This window comes from Triturus cristatus, chromosome 11 (genome assembly GCF_964204655.1).
Source record: "Triturus cristatus chromosome 11, aTriCri1.1, whole genome shotgun sequence".
Lineage (NCBI taxonomy): Eukaryota > Metazoa > Chordata > Amphibia > Caudata > Salamandridae > Triturus > Triturus cristatus.
The window spans coordinates 916,600,675-916,627,684 of record NC_140594.1 but is presented as its reverse complement, the minus strand read 5'-3'; the positions used below and the strand labels follow the sequence as shown (position 1 = coordinate 916,627,684).

Genomic DNA, 27,010 nt, shown 5'->3' with positions numbered 1-27,010 from the left:
CAAGATGAGAGAGGCCATAGTGGCAGCCCCCGGCCACTTGATACAAGGCACAGTGTTTCAGAGCAGTAGTGGCTTCAAGGAGAATTACAGAGCCTGAGCCTCAGTCCCTACATAATCCAGTGCCCAATAATTGTGTTTTTAGGCTGTCGATGTGAGACTTTGCCCATTTTAAATGAGGAAATGCGGCATCGACGAGATGGAGCTCCGGCTCAAGCGACTATTTTACTCTATAGCAGACCACACCCCCGCTTTTGCCCTGTATTTTAACCGTAAACCTGCAGTCTGGTTAAAACACTTGAATTATTGCGTAAAGTGTGTGGGGAGGGGGGGTGGCATCAGCTGTGCATTTCCCAATACTTTAAATGATTGTGTGATCTAATGATAATTGTCATTTGTATGCAGAATGAAATCATGCAATAGCATGTTTGAAGTTTGTGTTTGGAACACAACTTCAGTGTCAGATAGATTGTTCCCTTTTGTATTAGATAAATTAATTACATTTACAATCGAAAGAGCTTTTTTATTTTTTATTTTATGTACAGTGGTCAGATGGAGCTGACAATCAAAATAAATATAATTAAACTGTGGTCCTCATGGAGAATTACTCCAAATCGGCAATTTTGAGGTACGCTTAAAAGTGTTTTTTCATTTTATTTTTTTAATAAATATATAACGCTTTTATGGAGCATGAAATCTAGCCTTAGAAAATGTGTCTTTCCTCGGCCAGATATCTTTAGGTTTTTTGTTGCTGACGGTCTGCTACTAAAGCACGAAAGATGTTTTTATTTTGTCAAATATAAGATGGAAGTTTCTGTAAAGCAGCTAAATATTGCAAGCTTAGACATGTAGAGAAGATGCTGGCAGCAGACGGACGTCAGCTGATGCCACCACTTTCTCTCTGAAGGGTGACACGCAGAAATGCATCGTGCTGCTCAAATAAAATTGCCTTCTTAATATTTAATGACCCTGAGAGACGATCAATCTCTCTAGAGGTTAAGCTGCCTTGCGCCAGATATTCTTCCAACACTGGTGCTTACATTCCCGGGCACAACCTTAGCTTTTCACGGAAAGAAAATCAGAATAAAGACTGCTTTTGTTCATATCTCGCCTGCCCGTGATATATTGACAAAGTGTCTGCTGCCTGAATGGAATAGTTTAGCTGTACACGCCATCGCCTCTTTCTCTAGCGGAGCTGAACTACTCATAGTTAATAAGGAAGTGAATTGGGATAGGTCAGAAGAATGTACCATTTGTAAACACGCCTTTTCCTTTTACGTTCATGTGAGTGCAACAGCAGCAGACTGGGTGTTGTTCGTGCCAAAGGCAGGGCTGGCTAAGCAGCGGCCAAGGCAGCTTGAAAGCGATCTGCAGTTTAGAGGCTTGCTTTCTCGCTGGTGATTCTGCAAAGCTTGTGTTTCTCCTGGGGGCTGTTAGAAAAAACTAACATGGTTTAATCCACTAACTGCATGTCGGGTAATTTCAAAACCCACATGCTCGTCCTTTTGCAGAGGAATAAGTCACATCTAATGGACATTTTCTCTGCTTATAGCATAGTAATGAACGCCTGACAGGCGCGACCTTTCATAAGACAGCCTACACTACTGGCTTTCTGCCCAGAATATTGCTGCAACACTATCTGTGATTGGTTGTCTTTCTATCATGCATTGCTTCACAAGGGGAAACTGGCTTTTTAAAAAAAAATAAAACTACGATGGCTGGCTGCAATATGCTGCATTGTGAGTATGTCTGCAAGAAAAAGCAAGCTTTCTTTTTCCACTGTAGTATTAGATCACTTTGGGAGGTTTTAATAATGTGGGACATTAGTGAAATGCTGCTTGGTAAAATTTTACTTATCTGTTTTTTTCCTACAGGTTGGTACTAAGAAGTGCCTTTCCTGACGTCTCTGCTGCTTGGAACTGCTTCTAGAGCCGTCTCTGCTTTTGCCTTGCTTGCTACCAGCTAGACTGCGACGACAGCACATCCATGCTGAACCTCTTTTCCAGACAACCCCAATTTCTACCTTAAATCAGGAAAAAACCTGAGAGTTCTCGTTTGCTGCTTTAAATCACAAAAGGGAAGTTTGTTGAAAACTTAAGATACCCTTTGCCGGGAAGCCATCACGCAGGAAGCCATCACGCAAAAAAAAGCCCACTCTCGATTGTTGCTCTACTTTGCTGCGTATGTCTTTGCCAAACTAATCAATGCCTATTGCATCACCAAATCCAATTGTCAGTTCAGCTGTATAAAGATTACTTTTCAGATAATTTCACTGAAAGCACTTTGGAAATTCTGTGCCAGCAAGGGGGCTGCCACGTTTTCATGCTTGCGTTCTGGGCTCTGAGTTGGCACTGGTACTAGGTTACAGCAAGCGGACGGCGAGTCCCAGGCCATATTTTTTAACGTTCTTTTTTAAATCCCCCTTGCAGGATTTTGGACACAATCTGTTTGAGGTAACACTTCCACTCCCTTAAATTCTCCTGGGTGGTGTATCCAAGAAAATTGATTAACTGATTTTGCATGCACTATTGAAGTAGGAAAAAAGCAAAAGTTATTTTGAGCTGACACATTCATCGATAACAGTACAAGAGTTTCCTTTCTTTTCATTTTCAATACACCTTGAACTGCCTACCAAAACAAAACATGGCTGTTAGTGTCGCACAAATGCGGGACACAAAGTGGCTTACTCTGGAAGTGTGTAGGGAGTTCCAAAGAGGAACTTGCTCAAGACCAGACTCGGAATGTAAATTTGCACACCCAGCGAAAAGCTGCCAAGTTGAAAATGGACGAGTAATTGCCTGCTTTGATTCTCTGAAAGTGAGTAAATATTACTTTAATTTTACAAGAAGATTGTGTGAATAAAACAGAGATACAAGGAGAATCAATAGATTCTGAATATTGTGGTGGGCGTCCTTGTTGATTGTTGAGTGGGGATAGTAATAATGTATTTTTGCACAGTCAATTTGATGGCTGAAAGAGTGTAGTGGAAGTATGACATAATAAAAAATGAACATGTTGTTGAAGTGATTTGCCATGTTTTAAAACAGTTAACTCAAATTATATAGAACACTAAACGTACACAAAATTGGAATAAATGAGACATTAGATTTTTCAAATTGTGGCAGAGATATTTCCGAAGGTTCCATCTTTGTCATTGACACGCACCATTAAAGGTAACTTTTTAACTGTGGAAATAGTAACATGGGGTTTTGAGTTTTCTTGTAGGAGATAGGGATAGTTTTATTGCAGTGTGATTTTACTGTTCTTATGTATGTTAATTGTAATTCTTTAAATTGAATCGACTGTGTTTTGCAGATTTTGACAAAAAATGTGTATTTAAATCTTTTGAAGAATCATTTGATTCATCTCTGAAGACAAGCAACACTGAACAGCTTATTTTTCTAACATTTAATTTGAATTTGTGTAGTGCATTTGCTCATATTTCAGTGTGAATCTATCTAACTATCTATCTATATATACATGTGTGTGTGTATGTGTGCAAGTATATATATATGTTACCCAATTTACATGCTATTTTAAAACATTTTCAAATTTGTTGTATGCTCGAATATTGACTGCCGAAAGAATATCATTGCAACAACCAAAATATATTGGAGGTAGGTATATTTCAGTAAATATAGATATACTATTTTTAACCATACATCTGCGTAATATATATAATTATGTCATCAAAATATATTTAAATGTGGAGTTATATAGTAAACCTAAACTTGTCTACATTTACTTACCTGTTCGGTATTTTGGTCGTCAATATATTTGTTAAAAGTTACTTTTGTAGCACAATATTTAAAACTCGATATTCCAGTAGTATAACTTTCTGCTTGTATTAGGAAATCGCATTCATGTATCACTTGAACAGCATGACTAGATGTGCAATTTTTTAAATGTATTGAAAAGAATCTTTTAGTTTCAAAACATAAAGTGAAACACTGAGGTATATAATGTTTATAAAAAGTATCCAATGCATATTTATGTACTTAAGAATCTACAATGTAAAGAAGCGCCTTTTTATTTTCAGTGTACAAAAAAAGCTTGTTGAAGCTGTTCTTTGAAAGGTGCAGTTAACAATAGGCAGTGATTGGAATTAGAATGCTGTTTAAACAATAGACACTTGTATAGCTATGCCCGTTTAGACTGTCATGATGATGAAACCCATATTTCACAAGGACTTGTGAATTATTTTCATTGTGTCACTGGGGCCTGTGATATATTTCCGGGTCTGTGTGAAATGTGGGATTTTATAGCACTGCATTTTGCAAAAAAACATTCAAACGTGTTGTGTGTGTTTTTGTTTGTTACATGCAACCACTCAGTGACTCACTCTCTTGCTCTCAAAAGAGGTAGCAAATCCCTGGTGAATGGCTTTCATATATGCAACCTAAGTACTTTACATTGACCTTACGGTCAGAGTGAGACTCGGTTTCATCCTTTATAACAATGACACCCTTAAGCATTTGCACACTTGCCTATATGCCCTTTAAAATAACTATACCTTTCAGCACTTCACTGCCACAGTCCAAGGTATATTTCCAGCAAACATCTCCCCAAGTTACATGAGCCTTTTGGCTCTTACACTCATTTCTATGCAATACCACTTTTGTAGTAAATGTCCCTTTAAAGAAGCCACACATTAGAGTACTTTAACATACTAAGTTACATGTCTTGTCCATGAACAGAAATGAGAAATCCTTCACAAAGATATACACAGTACCGTACCTTGCTCTAAAAACACAAGAGCAGCAAGAAATACAGAAACGTCTTGTTTGAGGCAGAGCACATTTCCTGGAAGATCACGTTCCAGTAGGCCACTGCTCTAGAGTATAAAGAAATTAGTATGGAGGAGCTGGGAATGTGCATGCCTCTGGGACAGCTATTGGCTGTTAGGCATGTTAGCGAGCTGGAGATAGCAGGCCTCTGTCCTGAGGAATTAAAACCTTCATTTTGAGCTTTAAAGTATCCATCGTAAGGGCTTCATAGCTGATGGAACTACATGAAGATTTAAGATTAAATATTTGATTCTCATATGTTATTGGGTATTAGTTGAGAGCAAATCGGAGCATAAGTGAGCGAAGAACAAATGAGAAGATTTGGGAGATGAGAGGGTGTTGTATAATGATGCAGATGTTTGCACACTTCTAAGATGTGGGAAGAGGGGTTTTTCTTCCTGGGTCATGTACTAGTATTCAGGTACTTTAAGACAGTGGGTAGGCACAGGAAGGATATTGTTTAGCAGCAATGAAACAAATGTGCTTCTATTTCAAAGAAAGATGTGAACATTCTAATATGCAGGGCAATTCTGTTTCATATTCACAAAAAGTAGAATACAAAGGATTGTTTGCATGTTTTTACTTTTGCAATGTGAGAACTTGATTCTGGTAATGCTTCGCTTTATGTTTATATTGTCACACTGAATGACAGAGGTGATCGATTTGACTTGTCATTGTCTCTTCATGAGGCAGGCAGCTAGATGCAAGAACTCCCCAAGGGGGCGAAGTCCTTGTCAATTATTGATTTATGCATTTCTTTAATTCAGGAGTTTTGTATGCCTCTGGATGTCATTGTTGTAACTTGAGATCTGTAAGGAAAGGGAAAATGCACTAATTAAATGGAATAAAAGGAAATATGGAAGGTAGAGTCCATCTGATTTTAGGTTCTGCTCTAAGAACTGCCATTCTTCCATAACTGTTTTTGTCGAGGGAGATGTAAAGCAGAAAATTTGGCTGAACACTTTTCAAGATATGTTCTGACTGTAGGTAATTTGAATAGGTGCAAATGTGTGGACTAATGTGACCCCAGGTTTTCAGGCCATATTCCCTTAAGGATATGCCACTGTGTTTGAGTCTTTTAAAGTATCTCTGTTAATTAGATGGTTATAATATGATGTTCAGTTCCTTGTTGATGTGAAATGTGGAACTGGGTATTGGAGATAAGCCTGGCTTTTGCTCCCTTAAGATTTGCACACTTTGCAACTAATTTTGAATTTGATTTTGCATTCTACATGAAGCCAGTGAATTGTCTTCAGTACTGTGTAAATGCGTGCATATACACAGGGAGGTCAGTGATGTTTATTCCCTTGCAGGGTCCTCCAACAATTAAAAGTGCATTTGGTGCTGACCGAGTACGTGTGATATGGCGAATATAGATGTTGAAGATGAGCAGTGAGAGCAGACAATTTGGGACCCCACATAGCACTTTCTGAGATGTTATACTTGTTGGCCTTGATTCTGAAGGAAAGAACAAATCCAGTATGAGGCAGTACCAGCCCCCCATCCCGTCCATTCCTTGTTTTTTGTTAGCAAAATGATGTAGTTAACCAAATCACAGGAAAGATCAAAGAGGGCCATACAGTTTGTTGGCTTTCCTCAAGGCTAATTTGATCCCAGATGTGATGGAAACCTGATTGAAAGTCATGCTGAATGTTATTTATTTAATAGTGTTTGTACAGTTTTCTGGCCACTTCATTTACAGGATTTTACATAAATGAGGTTGGAATGTAATTGGTACAGACATAAACTCAGGATCTATTGTTAGTACCGTCAAGAGTTAAAAGATTATTGTATGGTTCAGTGCAAGCCTTGACACTTCCTCTACTGTCAAAGGGTTAACAGCTCCAACTATTGAAAGAGGTGAGTGAAATAGGGTGCCGCAGAGGGCAAGGGTTTTTGCTTACTAGCACATGGACCTTGTGTGTTTCGGTTTTGGTTTTCAAATATTTCATCGGGACTCCACAGTTTTGCTGAGACATGAATGAGATATTTTTCAACACTCCCAGATAAGACAATTTATGGAAGATACTGAAAATATATTTTATTTCTTTTGCCTTTATGGCCCACTATATTGCCTTGTGGCTTTCTATCCTGTGCTGTGCACATTTGACCTTGTTAGTTCCTGACAATGAAGAAAACTATTTATGTTCCACTTTTCTGCACATATTTTATTTTCAGCTAATTTTTAATAATACAGTTTGTTAGTAGATTCTAACATTGGATTGGTGAACCAAGCCACCAAGATACTAACTATGTGTTTGAAATTATGTGGTGGAAGGCATTCAACAAGTTAGGAGCGCCTGTTGCTTTATATGCCATGGCCAACGTGCCCATTCCTAAGTCAATCAGTTTTCTGATTGACACTGGATACTTTACAGGATTGAGACACACTAAGAAGAGGTCAGTAGAGGCAGATGGTTGGGAGGAGGGTAGTCAAAGAGTTTTTAGTCCTGATTTAGGATGGGATATCAAGCAGTTGGTATCACTGTTGTGTATGAACAACGGGTGACCTACCGCATGAATGGGACCACTTCATGCTTGGGTGACGATTAAAGTGCATATATTTTTAACAACTTCTAAGGTTGTCTTCCTTTCATCTATGCACATAGATTGAAATCTCCTAAAATGGCAATTTTCCGTGCAATTGATTAAAGGTGTAACACAAGGGCAAACAACAGAAACTATGTATTATAGCCTGATTGTTGATAAAAAAATATTGTTAAGAAGAAGAAACTAAAGCGTTGGCATAGCCAATAGATTTCTCCTATGCAAAAGCTGTTGGTGTTGTTAATGCTTTTTTACATGTTGCACAACAGTTGACTTGCTGTGTAACATGGCTTGATGTACACAAAAAAAGCTCTATGATGCTGCCTGCACTGGCCGCGTCCTAGAGTTTTTGTTTTAAGGAATAGGAACCCGAGGGAATTTAATCATATGTGGCAAAAGGTGGAAAATTCGTAAGTAGGCAGACAACTCTGCAGAGCCAAAGCACAAAAGTTCAATTGCTCTAGGTACACATTATAGTGTGACTACACACTTTGTACTGTCCTCAGAATGAACCACTCCCAGATAAGTTAACTTTGCACAGTGTTTCCCTCCTCCGTGATTAAATTACCCGTGGCCTGCCTCATTACTTTTCCCTCTCCTTGTCTAAACCTATTGGCAATGAGAGAAGAAATGAAAAAGTTTCAAGCGCTGCCTGGTCTAGCAGAGCACTGCTGCCTTCAGGCCCGAATGCAGTGTCTTGGCACTGTTTGTTAAACACTAAGGAAGATTAAACAAGCTTTTAAAAAATCAGAGGTGTAAAATGGGGTTAGAAAGTGAATTTTCACCCGTCAAAGGCAACGCTTGCCTTTCAACTTCATTATAGATCCAACCACACAAAAAGATAAAGTGCGCCCGAAGGTGAGGTTCCTCTTTAATGATCCTGATTTTCGGAACATGAAATAAGAGTAAAATATTGTACTATATTTTGCATTTATAATCAACATGATTTGTATTCTCATTGAGTGCTACATAGTAACACACCGCAGGCTTTTCTCATTTGGGTCACGTCTTAAAAGGTCTTCACTGGATTGTGTCCGATTAAACAAACCCAATTAATGCCAGGCACCTTAGAGTGGGTCTTTCCCTTGAAGATACATAATGCTGCATGCCACAACTTTACTCTCACCTTTTCTTTATGAGGAAAGTATATTTTTGGCGTTGTAAACACCTGCGCCCGAGCTGCAAAGATTGCACGACTACACCAGGCTGCTGTTGCTAGGGAGACGGGCATATTTATTTATTTATATTTTTTCGGGGAACAGGTTGTTGACCGCGTATCACCATGAGTATGGCTTATAGTAATATACAAGTTGAGGGCAGGGGCTGTGGTTGCTGAAAGATCCCTTCTATAGAAACACGCTGAGAGCAATGAACAAGATGGCCGGCGCTGCTTTGGAACGCATAATTGAAATGCTTTTTAATTGTGTGTTCCAAAGGAGTGTCAGCCATCTTATATGGTGAGGTCAATATCCACGGGTAAGAGAGATGATGTGGTGTGAGTACTAGAGTGGATGATCTTATTGCTGGGGAACCAGGTTCGAGGTTTGGCAGGAGGCGAAAAATCCTGTAATTCTTGGCAAATCAGTTAAAGTCCCTGTGCCCGGGAACATGTCCTATTGTAATGCAACTGGTGCACATATGAAGTATTCTGAGAGTTCGCGCAATCTCAGATTGCTAAAATTAAATTAATTTAAAAAAAAAAAAATGGGAATATACAAATACAAGGGACTGTGTGAAACAACAGGTAGAGGGGAGGGATAGGGAGCACATACAGAACAAGCATGCTTGAAATGCATGCAGCCATGAGAGATTAGAGCTGTGCAGGCAATGCCTGAAAAAAGAGTGTTTCACAAAAGCTGATGAAAACAGTACTTGGGCTATGGGACACTGATAAGAGAAACACACAAGGAAGAACAGGAAATAGTATTCTAAAGCCAATAGAAGTAATGGAAAAGTAGGTGGCAAGCACACCAACCAATGAAAAGTAAGGGCGGGATGGAAGCCTCTTTTCAGATTTATTTTAAATACAATAGATTTCACAAGCACAGCACAAGCGCTGTGCAGGCGAAACCTAAAAATGGCCTGTCAGGGATTTTCATGCAGGACAATGGCTCTCTATATATAAAAACAATCCCTTCCCAGCTTTAGTTTCCATGTTTTATTGTGAATTATTATTTATCCTGGGAAATGATAAGACATTACAAGGGATGAGTGATTTGTCACCAAGCGAGGTCTTGCAAGTATCATAATATGGTATTTGTGCACAGTAAGAGTTTTTTCATTTCTTTGTTATTTTGCTGCTATTGTGAAGGCTGATAAGGCCTGGACTAGAATTTGCCTTGAAAATATTAGGGAAGTCGGGTGAAACTATTTTGCATCTTTGATGAAGAAGTGATAGGCTGCATAGAGAGATAAGAGTGAAGTGTCTAATTGGAGCGATTGATCGTAGACTCTAATTTGGTTGCTTTTAGAGGAACCCTCTCATGTTCTCGATCTGACCACACCTAGCAAATCTTTCCCCCCATTCAGTCTTTCTGCTCTATTTTGGATGTTGTACGAATCCGTCCTCTCTAATGGCTATTACACAATGTTTTTAGGTACAATTTGCATGACGTTTGCACTGATGCTGCATTTTCAGAATTTCTGATATATATGCATAGTAAGCAAATTGTCAAGAACGCAATCCAATCCAGGTGGATTTAAAAGGAAATATGCAAATAATGCATACATTTAGCAATTTCAAAATGAGTAAGAAACAAAGCTGTTACTATAAATTGCTTGCCCAAAACAAATTAAATGAGTGAAGTTGGATATAAGTCGAAGCATGCTATACACTTTTATTATGCATAGTAAAAGTGGGATATATACTATGCTAATTAACATATGTGGTTTGCAAACATGTGCTATATGGTTCGTCCCAGATACCTCCAGAGTTAGTGTACGAAAGAAATTGTTGCATTAGACCATTCCTAAGGTTATTTAATAAGGTCGGCATTGCACTTGGGCAGTCACAAGTGCAAGAGCCTTGTGACTGCCCAAGTGCAAGGCTCTTGCACTTCGTATGATGGTTGTCTGAATCATTGATATGAAGGAAGCGATCGGTGTCGATTATGAGCTGAAATATCTGTCCTAGTATGTTTTGGCTTAGAGGCTAAAGCCCACTCATCATGGTGTGTTAGCGGGGCATCCTAATGTTACTTGAATTCTCACGAGGAATAGTTCAGTGTAGCCAGATATTAGCATTGAGCATTCAATACTCTATTCCAAACGCCAAAATATTCCAAAATACAGTTGTCAGAGTATCATAAGCTAAAAGCATCATGTCCTAAATATCGTTTACAGAGATATCTTACCATTGGAGTTATTAAAAGAATATCTACATCCAGTGGGACGATATTTAAGCAATATTTACATACAATGCTACTGAGAGCGGCAGGTTTGCCTAGGATATCACTAACAAATAAATTAAGTTTCTCAAATGGAGCATACTCTTCTGGGAAACAATGCAAATCCCTCTAGTATTAATCCTTCTCAGTAAGGGGAAATACTCCTATAAGGAGAGTCTTATTGGAGAGAGCACACAATCCTGAAATGAGACTTTACTCACAGATGATGCTCATTACTCGAAAGCACGCTATTAAAATTTCACACTGGTTATAAACTCAGTAATTCCTGTTTAAATACTGTTCACTTTGCTCAAAGACACTGCAGACTTAAGAATCTAATGTTGCTTTAAGAGCGTGGCCTGAATCTGAAGCGAGGAGACTCTGATTAAGGTGACCAGAGACAGCTCTTAACCCATGATTTGATGTTGCTCAAATTTGGACCAGCTGCTTAAATGGAGTGCACCTCACCCAAAGAGCTTGCACAGGAATGTGGCATTACTCTTCAGATGTTCTACTACTACAGAGAAATGCATCCATTGCTGTCGACTTTGCCACTATGCACATTGGTTGAAGCATGGCACATTGACCCTGTTTTAATGCTTATTTAATGCACCACTACTTTATTGTACCATTCATGTAGCACAAATGTACACATGGCATCTGCTTTCTGTATGTTTCTTCCAGCATTTGTGTTTGTTGTTATGCGGAAAGGGGTGCTGTGTTCTACTACCTTCCAATTCAAATGACGTGATCCATCCCAGTTTTCCTGTTTTGTGTGCTTTTTGCTAGCTGTTTTGTACTCTTTTGAGGATATTTCTGGTGTCTGGGTATATCTATGTATGTGCCTTTACAGATAGCCCCGTAGCAGTGTGGACGGATGGTGTATGTCTTTGGAAAGGTCATAGGAGTGTTGCTGTACACATACATATGAGTCGGAAAAGATGAATGGTAATGTGATCTCTCAGATGAGCAGCTTCAAAATAAATGCGCGGCCATGGTTCTATACAGCTAAATAAAACAATAAAAAAACGTGTTTAGAAATAACCTTGCTAGAGTTAAAAGAGCCCTCACATTGCCACCTATACCCTCTAGTCTAAATGCTTGTGCTGGCAAGATTGCCTTAGAAAGGGGACACCTCAGCACTGGCACACAAGTTATTCATATCAATCAAAGCCATTTATACCGCGCACAGCTGCCTCAACTGAGGCGTCCCGGCGCTAAAGCGAGAGTGAAGAATAGACTGACCAGCTTAATTTAAGCTACGCCTACCTGAAGAGCCAAGTTTTTAAGTCCTTCCTGAATCCCAGTTTGGTCTTGGCCAAGCGTAGGTAGGTGGGCAGTGCGTTCCAGAGCTCAGCCGTACAGAGAAAGATCTGCCACCTCATGGAGCGTTGGCATACCTGGGAAAGTGAAGAAGTCACTGATGATGAGATCTCAGGGCTCAGGTGTTCCTGAGATAGTGCGGCCGTATGCCCCCTAATTCATATATGTGTGACACTCATTTAAGTTCCAACGTAATATTGTCCAAAATGTTTAAACTATTTCTTCTTCATTCTATATTCACTTTGCCAATACCAATGTTCTTATGGCGAACCAGTGCATTATTCCTCACACATTTGTCAAGGTCGAGAGGTTATGCCTCCAAAGATACTTTATTTACAGTACCTATGGGTCAATACCTAAGATATTTCACGAGGATACAACTAAAAGCTTTTCGTATCGTTATAAGATTTGTTGCTATATTTAGTCCTCCTGAAGCCCTCTAGTAAATACTTAACAGTGCAATAAGTAACGAGAGGTGCCACTGCAGCAAAAAAGGGTTTAAAACCAACTTGTAACAGAAGATGCTTTTCAAATCCAAAGCATGGGAGCTGTAATACCATTCGTTGCTTGAACATTATTTCACATGAAAAGTGGCTGCCTAAATGTCCTGTTTTTTCTTTATATGTTAGACAAGTGTGGGACTAAAATTCCATTTGATACTTGTTTCACAGAAAAATCGGAACAGGACTGAAAATGAGGCTTCCTTGCTATACCACCAAGCACAGTGAAGTTTACATATCAAGGGAGCCTTCGTTTTAGTCCTGCTTTCACTTCCATGACACAGAATCAGAAGCAGATATGTAATGAGAGCTCCTTTGCTATCCCGACACATTTGTTCCTCTTTTTTCCATTGGTTATGATTCACGATGGAGGTGGTTAGTAGGAGAGTTGACTCTTAATTTACTAATTTAATACATTATCTAAGAATAATATTGACATATATTTCTGTCCGGCGCAAGTCATGATTGTGTGACTCTATTACCTCTTAAATAATGACGGCCGAGTTCATAACCATAGGTCATTCACGTATGCAGCCTGTCAGTATGCTGATGTTAGTCAATTCACAGATTACTACCATTTTGTCCCTTTTATTTGAACTCCTCTCACTGTCAAGTTATACTAATCTTGTTGATTAATGCCATTTTGTACGTTCAACATTAGTGACATTCTTGCTGGGTGAAAAGGAAGAAGCATGCAAAAGGTATACTAATGCACAATCCTGTAAAAAAAAAACCCACAAATTTTCTTCTTAAAGTTTTCAAATGATATTAGAATTTTGAGAGCTCCATTGAAGACAATTGTGTGGCTCGTGGCCTGTTATAGCTTGCATTGGCCATCGCCTTCAATATTTAAATGCTTATCTTACGCTTTTTCTGTATTGAATTTAGACTATTCTATCCTCAGTGGGTGGATTGTTGTAATAGTCTTGTAGCTCTTATTTCTCTGGCTAAACCTGTTGTTAAAGTTTTTCTACCTCGTTATAGGCAACTTACCTGTATTTCTGATCTACAACTCGGGTTTAGGGCTTTCAAGAATGGCTATAGACCTCAGCTTTAGGCTATATTGCTTTTTCAAAGACAAATGTCTGGCTTTAATGTGCTCTTTAATTGAAACACAGCCATACATACATGCAGTTTGCCAGCTTATGCTCATTCAGCCAGGCCAGCTGATTTACCAATGCTAATTAAATTCATCACCAGATGTGCTATAAAGCGCAAACTTTTCTTCTAAAGTTTTCAATTGTTCCTTAGCATAGGAGACTAACAAAAATTTAACAATAGCAAGAAATTCATGTGATCCACTATCTTTTATTTGTATGTAATCTTACGGGACAATATACGCACACGGTAAAAACAAATACAGCATAGATACCTCAGAAATAAACAATGTATGCAGTTTTTCAATACACATATACAGAATGCAAAGAATTACAGAAAGCAAAGTTAATATACCTATCATAGTTAGGACATTTGAAATCAAATATCAGAAATGACATATGGAAGAAAGTACCTACCGTACAATGTATAGATGATGAAAGTCAGGGAACAATCCCTAAATAATATAGAGGAAATTGTTGAAAGACACAGTTTGTTTATAAGGTCATGGTACTCCTAGGTGACCTGCAAAATCCATACACTGTAAGATATGGCTACTTTAATTTGTATAAGACATATTGACGTAGTCATACTGGCCAAACCCTCTTCTAAGACCTTGTTGTCTTGGAAGAAATACTGTTGTTAATGTTCATAAAAAAAGAACACAATTCGTACAGATTATTAATATGCCAAGATCTAAGATGCCCTAGTCCTAAACTCCATCAGTGAAATATATATACTCACTACCATAAATATCTCCTTATCAACGTTAAATTTTGAGAGAAAATATTTTAGAAGATAGAGCTGGCAGGCGACTTAATCATTCCCAATGTGTATGCTACAGTTTCATTTCTGGCCAGTAACCTGCCTTACAGCGTACCTGCTGACTCTAACAGTGGGCATTGTCATATCTCATCTCAACTGTAATAACTCATTACAGTAGAGTAACTGTGTCACTTTCTTATTGCAGTCTACTAGCGGTGTAATAGCTAGACTGCAAAGATGACTTCACACAGTCATTCCGGTCTTCCCTGTATTATATTTATATATGTGCTCTGCCAGTGGAAATTCAAGCATTTGGAAATCCAAAATTTACCACTGATTAAAGTCGAGTTTAGGTTTAACCCAGTAAAACTCCAGAATTTATTGCTGATCTCATCATGCAGAATCTCCGTTCCTAGCGATAATATGTTCTCTGAAGGCCAATTAAATGAACCATTTCTTGAATGGATTTGTCCACCTGCAGCTTTCATCTTATTTGGTTTAATTTAATTTAATGATCGACTTGCTATCCAGTTTACACTAACTGCCAGGGGCAAACCTTCATCTTCTACTTGATATTCACTTTATGTTGTTGACATTACTGGGACTTTAGCCCTAAAACAAATGTACTTACACACACGCACGCACACACATTCTCTGTATTCTTACAATGTGCATCATTAATAGGAAAAGAACACATTCAACAGGTGTAGAGTGAATTGCAGCAGTGCATACTTCGCTCTCGTTCACAAACAGTACAATGCAAATAGAAGCACACTCACTACAGGGTAATCTCATTGAGGTGCAGAATGGCAGTGCGAGATTTCCTTGTGCGTCCATGTGGAACTAAAATTGCAGTGACAGTTTCCATCACACCGGCAAGATAGACACAGCTGACGGCAGCATTGCAACCTTCCCTCACACTAGACATCGAAAGCCTCTTTTTTTACTAAATATTTAATCACTCCTATGTCTCTCAATTACCATCTACTCAGAGGTGACACAATACATGTGATTGTTCTCCTTTCGAGGCGCTTATAAGGGATCTATTGCGCTCAAATGAATTGTGCAAGTCAAAATTTATCCGTGTTCTAACCAACCTTTGTTGACTATCAGTTCAATTCGAAATTCTTCAGACCCTCCACCCCCTGACCTTGGCTAAGGTAAAGTGCTATAAAACCAGTCTCACACAGGCAGTTCCACAGATGTTAACTATAACTCAAAATAGTAAGGGGTTCACAGCTACAGTTTAAATTTTGGTTGTAAGTAAAAGAAACCTTTGCTTTTGAGGGCCTGCTGAGCACTTAGTTGTTTTTTTAAACAAACCTTGGTTGCTGCTGGGTGCGGCATTTCGGCTAAGGGGTGTGGTGGCTCTGGAATTTTGCCACTTGCAATCCCAGTGTGCATGAACATGAAGAATGGGATTGTTGTTTTGATATTTAGCTTCGTCATCAGGAATCGAGCATTAAAATACAGACACTTTGTTTTACTGCAGATGCCCCTGTTTAAAGTCCAATGCAGCAAAGGTAGAATTGCCGTGTCAAAAAGCGTGAATAAGGGAATACAGTGCATACCATGGGGGAAAACTGCCTCTTGGCACCCAAAAGAAATCGCAAACTGTCTATTTTCCTTATAGTTGTCAAAAATTCGAACCGGGAAAAAAGGCTGACTCCGAAAGTCACAAAGTTATATGTGAGATTTCCAGTGCCACCATTGGTCTCTGAGTGACACAGTGGCATACATAAACACAATGTACTTTATGCCACAATTTCTTGTATGAAGTAAAGGAGAATGAGCTGTAATCCACCAATAAACACTTAAACTTCCAAATGTTAGAATTACTTTCTTTAATCATATTTGGCATGCTGTGAGGTCTGTCATGCTTCTGACTTCCCTCAGGAAGCAAGTGTGATATTCTATGCCACAGGACGACTACCAACTTTGAAACAGACACATATAAAAAGTAAAAAACAACATTTTGAATGCATTCCTGTTTCCTTTAAAGAAAACATGCTGCATTTAAAAAAGAAACCTTACTTTATTGGAAGTAAATCGCATACTTGGTGGTCTGCTGCTCCCAGTAAACCACCATCCCTTTGATGAACTCCAATCAGAGTGAGTCTTAATTTGTGAAATACCTTGCGAATAATAATAATGTAGGTTAGATTGTGGCCTACTCCAAATCTACATTTTCATAACCAAGGCATTTGTACATAGATAAGTTCGGAAAACTATTTGCTGTTTGTAAAAATACTAACTGGAAATGGTGACGAGCACAAAAGAGTACATCTGGTCCTTCTTTTAATGAAAGATTTAGGACTTGATTCACAAAAGGCCTACAAACTTATGGCGGAGGCCTCGCAGTCATGGGGGAGTCTCCGCACTCGGGGCAGAATCTCCACAATGAGAATTCTCACCTTGCAGATTCTGCGCTCATTGCGGAGATTCTGTCCTAAGTGCGAAGACTCCCACATGACTGCGGGGTCTCTGCCATCAGTGCGGAGGCTCTTTGTGAACACAGCCCTATGGACAGAGAAAAGAAGTAGTGACTATTGGCATAACTCTCCTTTTATTGCCATCTATAAACAAAAAGGTTTGTAATATAAAAGGTGCAGAACTTACTTCCACACTATTTTAGCAGATTCAATTGAAGCTTCAAATGTCAATATTAAAGCAGTATGAAAAGTGGACGTATCATTGTAACAAAGTGAGTTTCCTGACACTGTTTTAAAGTAGTCAGCAACTTGGGGCCCGATTCACAAACTAAACTTAGATGCTTGGTCTAAACTTAGACGAAACGTCTACATTTATGACTTTAGGAATTTACAAAGGGCTTTTATGAGCACTATCTTTATTTCCGCACTCGAGCCGGATCTCCGTAAACGACATGGTTAATATAAATAGGCTATAAACAGATTATGCAACTAGTTATAGATATTGAAAAAGACAGATATTTCCAAGTCTGATACGTTTGATGAAATACTACAAAGGAATTGAATATATGGTGGTAAAACATAATTATCTATTGAACTATATGTACAAATAAAGATGAAAAGATTCAAAGTGAGGATTTATTGACACAAAATTGCAGGAGAAGTTGATGTAGTCCAAAAAGAAATCAGATCTCCATGTGCGTGAGTCTGGGTGTTACCGTGACTTAATACTAAAATCTCTAGTATGATGTTAGCCTATTTTGTTACTATGTAGGTTCACAAAACCACTACAAATATATAATTTTCCTAGATCCACAATATATTAATCGTATTATAAGTGCCCAATGAAAGTTTTTTTTCTGGTGACAAATGCAGCAGTAAAATTACTATTTTAAATATTGAGCCAAAAACAAATTGAGGGCTTTGCAAAACTAGCATACAGACTTCATAGATGTCCTGATTTGATTTTATCCCAAGGATGAGACTGATATAGCCTGCATAGTTTGCTAAATTTAGATGTTCATAAATGAAAACTAAATGCTTTAACAGGAGACCCCTTGAAGTGGCTGCAGAATTCAGCTGTGCTGTTTCAGTCTTTGGATTCGGTCCCAGGTGATATACTAACAACAAAAACAGTTTGTGACTGCCAATGATGAGAGGGCAATCCAGTTGAAGGCGTCATTGGGCAAAATATAGCAGTCATTTAATGAAATCGGAGAGTATTTTAGGAATCTATATTCATGATGCACGAGTGCTACAGCTACAGGTATACACTCAGAATTCTGTAGGAAAATTACATATCTTTGAACATTGGACATACCCAACCTCAGTCAGATGTTTGCTATATGACTATGTGCTAAAAGGATTTTATTGTGTGTTTTGTGTTATAGTCAACATAGAAATTGACGTTTTTATACAAAAAATGTATATCTGTGACCGCTAATAGAATTGGGTGGTAATGGAAAATCTTCAGATTTTTTGAGTGAGTGGGATATCTGAAAGTGAAATCTTTGGTGCTTTTTTCTCATCTTTACAACCTCTATAGTGGAGGAAATTGCACAAGTCAATTCTCCGCGATATTTAGCACATTTTTCAGAAATCGTAGGATTTTCAATTACTACCCAACTCTGCATGGGTCTCTTAGTCTCTAGCAACCAATAGGCCTGTTCTGTGTATTCTTCTGGTAGAAAGCAATCCCATCTCCAGTCCTACATCCTGGGTGGAATATTAGCTATGTATACTTGCCCCTTTAATCTCTTCCCTGTCATATTACATTGTTTGCTATAGCTGCTGAGCCATCTGTACGGAAACAGGCAAATATTAAGATTGTGCAGTTTCCTCCTTTTTCGAAACATATGCATAACGGCCTATCATATTCGCTACATTCCTTTTAATGTTTTGCATATATATAATTGGGTACAACTTTTATGCTGCTCTGATAGAGTATTACATGGAACCATGAATGTGCCAATCCTCAGAGCAATTATTTTATATTTTATTGAGGACCCCTTCAATAGCACTTAATAAGTAGTCCAGAAAAATAAAAATAGTTGAAGGTGCCACAACTATCACCTGCAGGCTGCACTCAGCTGTCTAAAATGTGTTTCAAGAGATATATATTACGTGCTAAGCTATCTAAGCTGTGTATGTTTACTGTCATATAAACAAAATTCAACACTGTTTAGTTGTGAAATCTTTTTCTGAAATATTGACAGTGAAAAAAAGAACCAATCTACACAACAATGTACAATATATTAACAAGCAGTGCTAAGAATATTCTTGATAGAAGTAAAAACTATTTTTAAAATTCAGGAAAAATGCATAAGATGAATACTCTGCCTTTTATTGGATGGGCAAGAGGTGGCAGTGAAAGAAACAGAGGTCAAAGTGTAGCAGAAAGAACTGAAAGTGAAACAGGATGACATAATGCATGTTCTACCATGTGTCCAACACATATATCAAGAAACCCAAGAACATGTACAGTTTTAACGAACTGCAAAAGTAGGTTATATTCAAAGGGATCTAGTCACTCGTAATCAATAGTACCCATTATACAGCCCCCATGAACCACGATCTTTCCTGAAATACTAAAACAACCAAATTGCTTTAGTAAAGACAAGAGAATAGCATATGAAAGTGTGAACACATTTTCAAACACATTTGCAGTGAAGTAAACAAAATGGTTCAATGTGGTATAGTAGAAGTTCTAGTCACATAATGCTACTGGAACCATAAAGAATTAGAAACTGAAGCTCAGTATGAACTGCAGGACACTGCCAAAACTAAGGTTAATACTTATAGAAAGGAGTCACAGCCCAGCAAACACAGTATGATGTAATGTTTCCCTTTTTTACATAAATTAATTCATGGAAAGGTCATAAAATGAATTGAGGAAAAGATTTAGAAGTATACCTCTTGTTGGACACTCCGGTCATACTCATATGATCAAAACATTTTTCAGAAAGAGTTTTTTGAGTTCTTCACTCTGGGAGAGAAGCGCTGAACAATTACTGGAGTGTGGCTTTGGAAGACGACACTTTCTGCTGGGAGATGCCAGTTCCAAGCATTAGATGCATTCTGAAGGGCTTCCACTTTCTGGCATTCATTTAAAAACTAGATTAGCTTCCAGAATTATATTTTGGGTACTTTTGCAGCATTTACCATTTTTCAAGATAGTACCTTGATTTTTTAAATCTTCCCAGACTGTTTTTATACAGACCACAATTCCAGTTTTTATATACAATTGTACTGAGAATTGTTTCACCACACACTTTGTAAAAGATGTTTGGAGCATTATGACCCAAGTGCTTTTTAATGCCCCTTATACATATGTAGAGAGGGGTCAGTGGTCTTCATTCACTGGTCTGCTAAAATGTCATTCATGTTTTTCCTACCATCATCACATCACACAGCATGGGACAATGGGTCAGTCTATGTCAGCAATTGATTCCCCTCATTCTGAGTGACAGCATTTGTTTGTTCAGAATATGAACATCCAGCATAAAAGCAGTCCCCTACAATGCTAAGTTTAGTAGATGAGTGTTGCCTTTTCTGAAAAACAATATCATTTTTCAGTTTTACACAATGTAACTCGTGTTTTTCTTTTGCAAGAGCCCAGAAGCACCTTGAGCTCTGCCAACAGGCTACCAGCTGCCTCATGTAGTATGCACCATCACTGATGAACACTGCTTCGGTGGCCCTCTTTTTTCACTCTTTACCATTTCTTATGATTATAAGTCGACCTAAAACTGCCTTTCAGCATGTCGACCATCTGGGAATGTTATAGAATGACTAAGATTGAGAAAAAAGTAGTCACATACTGGTATTTGTCTGCGTGCCATCAAAGGCTTTTGATTGTTGTATCCATTTCTTTTTCATTCTTGCCCATTCTATACTGTTTCAATATGTGCAAGGTGTTCCTTTCAACTCGAAAGTCAAATTGGAACAGTACAAAATTATTAGAAATGAGAAAAAAACATTCAGTTAGCTGCATGTGGATGAGCATGCGAGGGTGGCAATATTGGAATACCTCTTTCTCATTTGTTAGCATTACTTTACCATTCATAGGTGGTCCCCATATTACAAAACAGCTTGCCTGCCATCATGGAATTGTAAACTAATGGTGAAGAACCAAAGACAACATAAACAAAGCACCAGCACTGCAGACAGATATTGAAGACCATCCCTACGGTCAAAGCCCATGCTGGTCATTCCTTGCACCGTAATTGGAACCCTGTTTAATTGTTCTTCACATGTATTGACTAGGAACCATACTTGCTTATTGTCCGACCCAGATAGCGGTAGGACATTTCTCTATCAAGTCTTTTTCATTGATCTGCTGTTCCTTTTTGACTTGTGAGAGCCTCCAGTTGTCATTATTTCAGATTCCATTTAGTTAATCTACATTTTGTTTACCATCCAGAAATTCTTTGTGCAAGCAAACAGTTGTATCAGGACTTCAGCTATAAGACAATGCATCGGGCACTTGCTTGTCTTACACATTGGTACATGAACATGACTTTCATAGAAAAACTCTTATTTTTTTGCTTTCATGATGCATACATATGGAATTGGGAAGTTGCAATATGGAGTAGAAAGAGGGTTATTCATAAGTCACAATTAAAATGTATGCAATAGTGCAAACGTGGGATCAGCTACCAATATTATTAATAGTTCACAGGTACAGGATAATTAATATCCCAGGCGCATTGAACTTTTTGTTAAATGGTATCATAAATGCAGAGCTTTTCTTATCCCATAGTTTTTTTGCATTTGAAAAAAAGTTACATCTGGCTTGACATAACCTGTGTTGCCCATATGGTACCTGCCTCACTCAAACTGGACAGCAGATGAGAGGCAAGGAGCATTGATGACAGGAAGTATCCATATTTACTTAAACAAGTCCATATGGTTTTATTCAGTTCTTTTAAAAGAATTATTACAGCCGACATGCTTTTACTGATGGTGCTCTACATCTGCATTTCTACATTCTGTCAAGCATTCGAAATATGCTTTTCATTTGAATCTTCTTGAAGCTGCAACCAAAAAAAGATACATTGGGACTTGTTTCAAAAGTAAAAAAGCAAACTCACATGAAACACCATCTTTGAACAGTTAAACCCTATTCATATTATGTTTTATTTGAGCTGACTGTATTAATTTACACATGATGCATGCATTTCTGCAGACACAAATACAAAGAACGTATTAGAATCTCATTTTCAGGAAGGAAGACCATAGGTATATATTAAGTAATGTTCTATACAGACTTCTTTTAAGAAAGTCCCCAATTAGATCCACAAGCCTTTTTATGTATACTAGTTTAGGGACGATACATGGAGCATACCAGCACATAAACTGAAGCAAACGTTCTAAATTGCACACTACAGATGTTAGTACATTCATTATGTACCATCCTAAACTGTACATATTGCCATCATAAATCTCCACTTTGTGCATTCCTTCTTATCATTAGAACCTGTCTCCACCTTTTCTAGGAATATATTAGTAATTGTGGCTACACTGTTGACCCTATCTCAATTATAGATGGTATTTTCTCATTTTAACTGGAGGTTGACATAAGTGACTTTTTCTGAATAAATTGCCTACATGTAAACTATTAGCCATCCGGTGTTTACAAATTTGAATCACTTTTGTGCTGAAATATTAAACTGATCCGATGGTGTACCATCAATCAATCAATCAATCAGGGGTATACAGAGCGTGCTACTCACACGTGAGGGTCTCAAGGCGCTGGGGGGGGGGGGGCAGCTCTGGATCAGTCGAAGAGCCAGGCCTTCCGCCTGCTCTGGTTCTGCAGAGGTCTCTGCCAGGGCGAGGTCAGCGGAGCGGAGGTCCCTTTTGGGTACGTGAAAGGAGACTCTTTTGTTGAGGTATTTGGGTCCGATGTTGTGCAGTGATTTGTAGGCGTGGGTGACTAGCTTGAAGGTTACTCTCTTCCTGATGGGGAGCCAGTGGATGTCTCGTAGGTGCGGGGTCATGTGCTCATGTCGTGGGGTTCGGAGGACGAGACTAGCTGCGGTATTCTGGATGGTTTGGAGCTTGTGTAGCAGGGTTTTGTTGATTCCGGCATAGAGGGCGTTACCGTAGTCCAGTCAGCTTGTTACAAAAGCGTGGGTGATGGTCTTTCTGCATTCATGGGGGATCCACTTGTAGGTCTTGCGGAGAATGCGGAGGGAGTTGAAGCAGGTGGAGGCGACGGCATTGATCTGGCGGGTCATGGTGAGGGAGGAGTCTAGGATGATGCTGAGGTTCCGGGCGTGGTCCGTCGGGGTGGGTGGGTTTCCGAGGGCAGGGGGCCACCCAGAGCTGTCCCACGCCATGGGGGAGGGACCGAGGGCCTCGGTCTTCTCCAAGTTCAGTTTTAGGCAGCTGTCGCTCATCCAGGCTGCGATTTCTTTCATTCCTTCTTGGAAGCTGAGTCTGGTGTCTTCAGGGATCTTCGTGAGAGAGAGGATGAGCTGGGTGTCGTCGGCATAAGATACTATGCTGAGCCCGTGCTGTCTGACGATGGCGGCGACTAGGGCCATTTAGATTATTGAAGAGCGTGGGTCTGAGCATGGATCCTTGGGGTACTCCGCAGTTGATCTCAGTGGTTTCGGAGAGGAAGGGTGGGAGTCTGAACCTCTGGGTTCTGCCAGTGAGGAAGGATCGGATCCAGTCGAGGCAGGTTCCTCGTATGCTGACGTCGTGGAGTCTGGTGGCGAGAGTGCGGTGGGAGACGGCGTCGAAGGCTGCGGAGAGGTCTAGTAGGATGAGGAACGCAGTGTGGCCCTGGTCGGGTAGCATTCAGACATCATCGGTGGCAGCGAGGAGGGCGGCCTCGGTGCTGTGGTTGCTGCGGAATCCAGACTAGGCGGAGTTGAGGATGGCGTTCTCTTCAATGAAGGTGGTCAGTTGGGTGTTGACTAATCTCTCTGTGACTTTGGCTGCGAAGGGAAGGAGGGAGATGGGCCGGTAGTTTTTCAAGTCCGTCGGGTCTCCCGAGGGTTTCTTGAGGAGGGGCTTGACTTCTGCCCGCTTCCAGTCAGAGAAGATGCAGGATTCAAGGGAGACGTTGATTGTCTGGCCTAGTTCAGAAGCAATGGCGGTGGCGGCTCTGTGGTAGATGTGGGGAAGCAGGGGTCCATGGGGGCTCCTGAGTGGGTGTTCTTTATTGTCTTGGTGGTGTCTTCAGTGGTAGCAGGTTTCCTGGTGGTGATGGTTGGCCGGTTGTCGGTGGTGGAGAGGGGGGTGGTGTCCGGTGTCTGTTCGCTGTAGTTACATATAGGGCCTTGAATTTCAGGTGGAAGTAGGAGCTGAGCTTGTTGCAGAGGTCCTGGGATGGCGTGATGTCCGAGGCTTCGCTGGGGGGTTTGATGAACAGCTGTATGACGTTGAAGAGTTTCTTTTCATTACTTGCGTTAGAGTGGATTTTGTTCTTGATAAATGTCCTCTTGTTGGCTCTCATATGCTGGTGGTATTTGTTCATGGCGTTCCTGTAGTTGTTCAGGTCTTCAGTGGTTTTCTTGTTCCGCCAGAGTTACTCGAGGCATCTGCAGGAGATTCTGGCTACTTGGAGGTCACTGGTGAACCAGGCGGCCTTCAGGTGGCGTTGATTGGCGGGATGGCGGAGGGGTGCGAGCTTGTCAGCGCAGCTGGAGATCCATTGGTGTAGTTCTTTGGCCGCGAAGATGGTGTCAGTCGTGGCGGAGGGAGGGTCGTGGACCATGTCTACCATGGTGTACATAAAATGTAAATTATTTTACTCTTTCATGTGGCATAGATTTTTCCCCAGATTTCTTTCAAACAAGAATGTCTAACATGAGCTGTCCTAATGGTAACCTATTTTTACATGATTTTTCTGTTCATAAACATTTATTTATTGCAGTGTTATATAGTATGAACTCGACATGAGCACTTACATGAGCACCAGCGAAATTATAACATAATGTGTATTTGTAAAGCGCACGTTCAACCGTAGCAACTTTGCACTGAATAAAAGATGTTTCTTGTTACCCAACTCAATGGTACTCATTTTATCGACCTCAGATGGATGAAAGGCTGAGTGGACCCGCCGGGATTTGAACCTGTGACCATGAGGTCTAATACATGCCCCTGCAGTGGATGCATTAGTCACTAAGCCTCCAGACACGGCTTATGCAAGGTCACAATCATTATTCTTTTTAAAGCACAGGTAGATTATGATTTGCCAAGAATTGTAGGATGTTAAACTGAAGGTGAGACTCGTTCCTCGCTTCGAATAAGCTGCTTTGGCCATAATGCAACATCCTATATTCCCTGACACGTTGAAAGGTAAGCCAGGTGCAGGATTTCAAGAATGCAACTAGCAATGTCATGTGCCATCTCACACACTGAGTTCGATATAACACATAGTTATGGATGAGTGGAGAGGTGTGGCTCACTGGTTAGAGGCGGCAGATCCGCAAGCAGAGAATCGGCCAGGGACCAGGGTTCAATTCCCGACGCGGCAGGGTCGTGGACCAGGGTCAAAACGGACTCGATAATTCTCGCCTCGGTACCTACTCTAACCAGGAACACACTCGGCAACTCTGGGCATTAGCTTGCCTCATCTCCACAACGGCCCCCCACATTCGCCGGGGATGCCTGGTTTCACCTTGGAGATACCCAGGAGGGACCATCTCACAGGGATAGCCAGGACGGGTTCCCCAGTGGTCTACAGCGCCACGACGCCTCAGGGCAGCAGTGCGCTTTACAAGAAACATACATTTACATTTACATTTACATTTACATTTACACGAGGAGATGGAGTCTTGTATGCACACATGCTATAGTTGTCTTTTTCTCCACTGGAAAACATTTGTGCATGTGAAAAAAGCCCATCCTCTTTATCCCCAGCAAATCTAAGGTTGATCAAATCCCCTTCTCATCCTGGAAGGGGACTGACTACAGTAAATTTTGGTTCACTTCCAGAGTTGGAAAGAGTCAGATTGAAGGTTGGAAACTGTCCACAAATGTACATGTTTATGGACATACCAAAGTCACATGGCAGACTACGCCTTGTACCTCCCTCTACCGGTCATCCACATCTATGCATTTTGTGAAGAAAACTGCAATAATAGGTTGATTTACACCCACTAGGAATACTTTTGGGAATTACTAGCAGTCATTCTTAGAGGTATTTTGTGGCCATTACAGTATATTTATGGCCGAAAATACTTTTGTGAATAGGGCAAACTTTATATTTCTCTTTATAGACTGGAATTTCAGTTCTTCAGATTTACAAGCTGAACCCATTTTTATGCCCAGCAGCTTTCTGGGTCAGTGCATGCCTGTCAGTTCTTTGTGTTTTTGTGCCACTCCCGCTATTCAGTTTGGTCTGAACATGCATGATTTAATGTTTTAACAGAAACGTGTGTGTCCACAATTTTGTATGTGTTACTTTAACATATTCCTTAGACAATTGACTATACTCTTTGTAGCCTGAAAATGTCTTGAAAATGTTCACTGGAGTGAGATTTTTATGTGATGAACAGCATGCATTCTCTTTTGTTGGGTAAGATGTCTTCATTTTGTCATCAATGATGCCCACATCAATGCTTTTTTTCTATCAAACGCCGATCTATGTAATGTTTCCATAGTGACCTTATTATAGAAATTTTCTAGTGAAAACAAGATGAAAGAACAGTAGACGATACGCGTAGAAAAAGAGAATTAAAGTATTGTAAATTCTCCAGCAAAAATATTTAGAATGGAAAACGTTGGATGTTCTGTCTTGTTAGCATAAAAGATAAAATTACCATAATGTAGTAAAGACAGTGAGTGACCAAAACCAAAAATGCACCTTATTTTTTTAATGCCGGTTTAGTGATGCACAATCCAAACCAAATCAGATATTGTCATGTGATGGACATGTGAGTAGATTTGATCATTGCAGGGAAGTGCCATTAGGCATGAGCCTAAATATGATATGTTTAAAGACACTGAGGATATCAAAAGTCTTTTACTAAGTTCTCCAATTCTGTAAATAATCTTATAGACTAGTTGTAAACACTATCCATAAATATTATAGCTATACATTTGCCAATAGTCCCTTTCAGTGTCTTCAATATAGCAAAATGCCAGTACACTCTTTCTTAGATTGTCGCTGTTGCCAAATGGAGATCAGTAAATAGGCTTGCTTAAGTCAATAAAGATGG

The 27,010-nt window shown here is 39.7% G+C and overlaps 1 protein-coding gene across 18 annotated transcripts in view; it reads left to right on the top strand.

Annotated features, from left to right (window-relative positions):
* The window catches only part of MBNL1 (muscleblind like splicing regulator 1), a 498,242-nt gene that overhangs the window by 72,234 nt on the left and 398,998 nt on the right, over positions 1 to 27,010 (top strand). For 13 of the 18 annotated variants that reach the window (XM_085634851.1, XM_085634864.1, XM_085634862.1 and 10 more), the window contains exon 2: positions 1,872 to 2,814. The exons of the other annotated variants lie outside the window; for them this stretch is intronic. In XM_085634851.1, coding sequence (XP_085490977.1) covers positions 2,641 to 2,814 — 174 coding nt within the window. In that variant the 5' untranslated portion in view covers positions 1,872 to 2,640. The remainder of the gene's footprint in view (positions 1 to 1,871; positions 2,815 to 27,010) is intronic. 18 annotated transcript variants of the gene reach the window in all.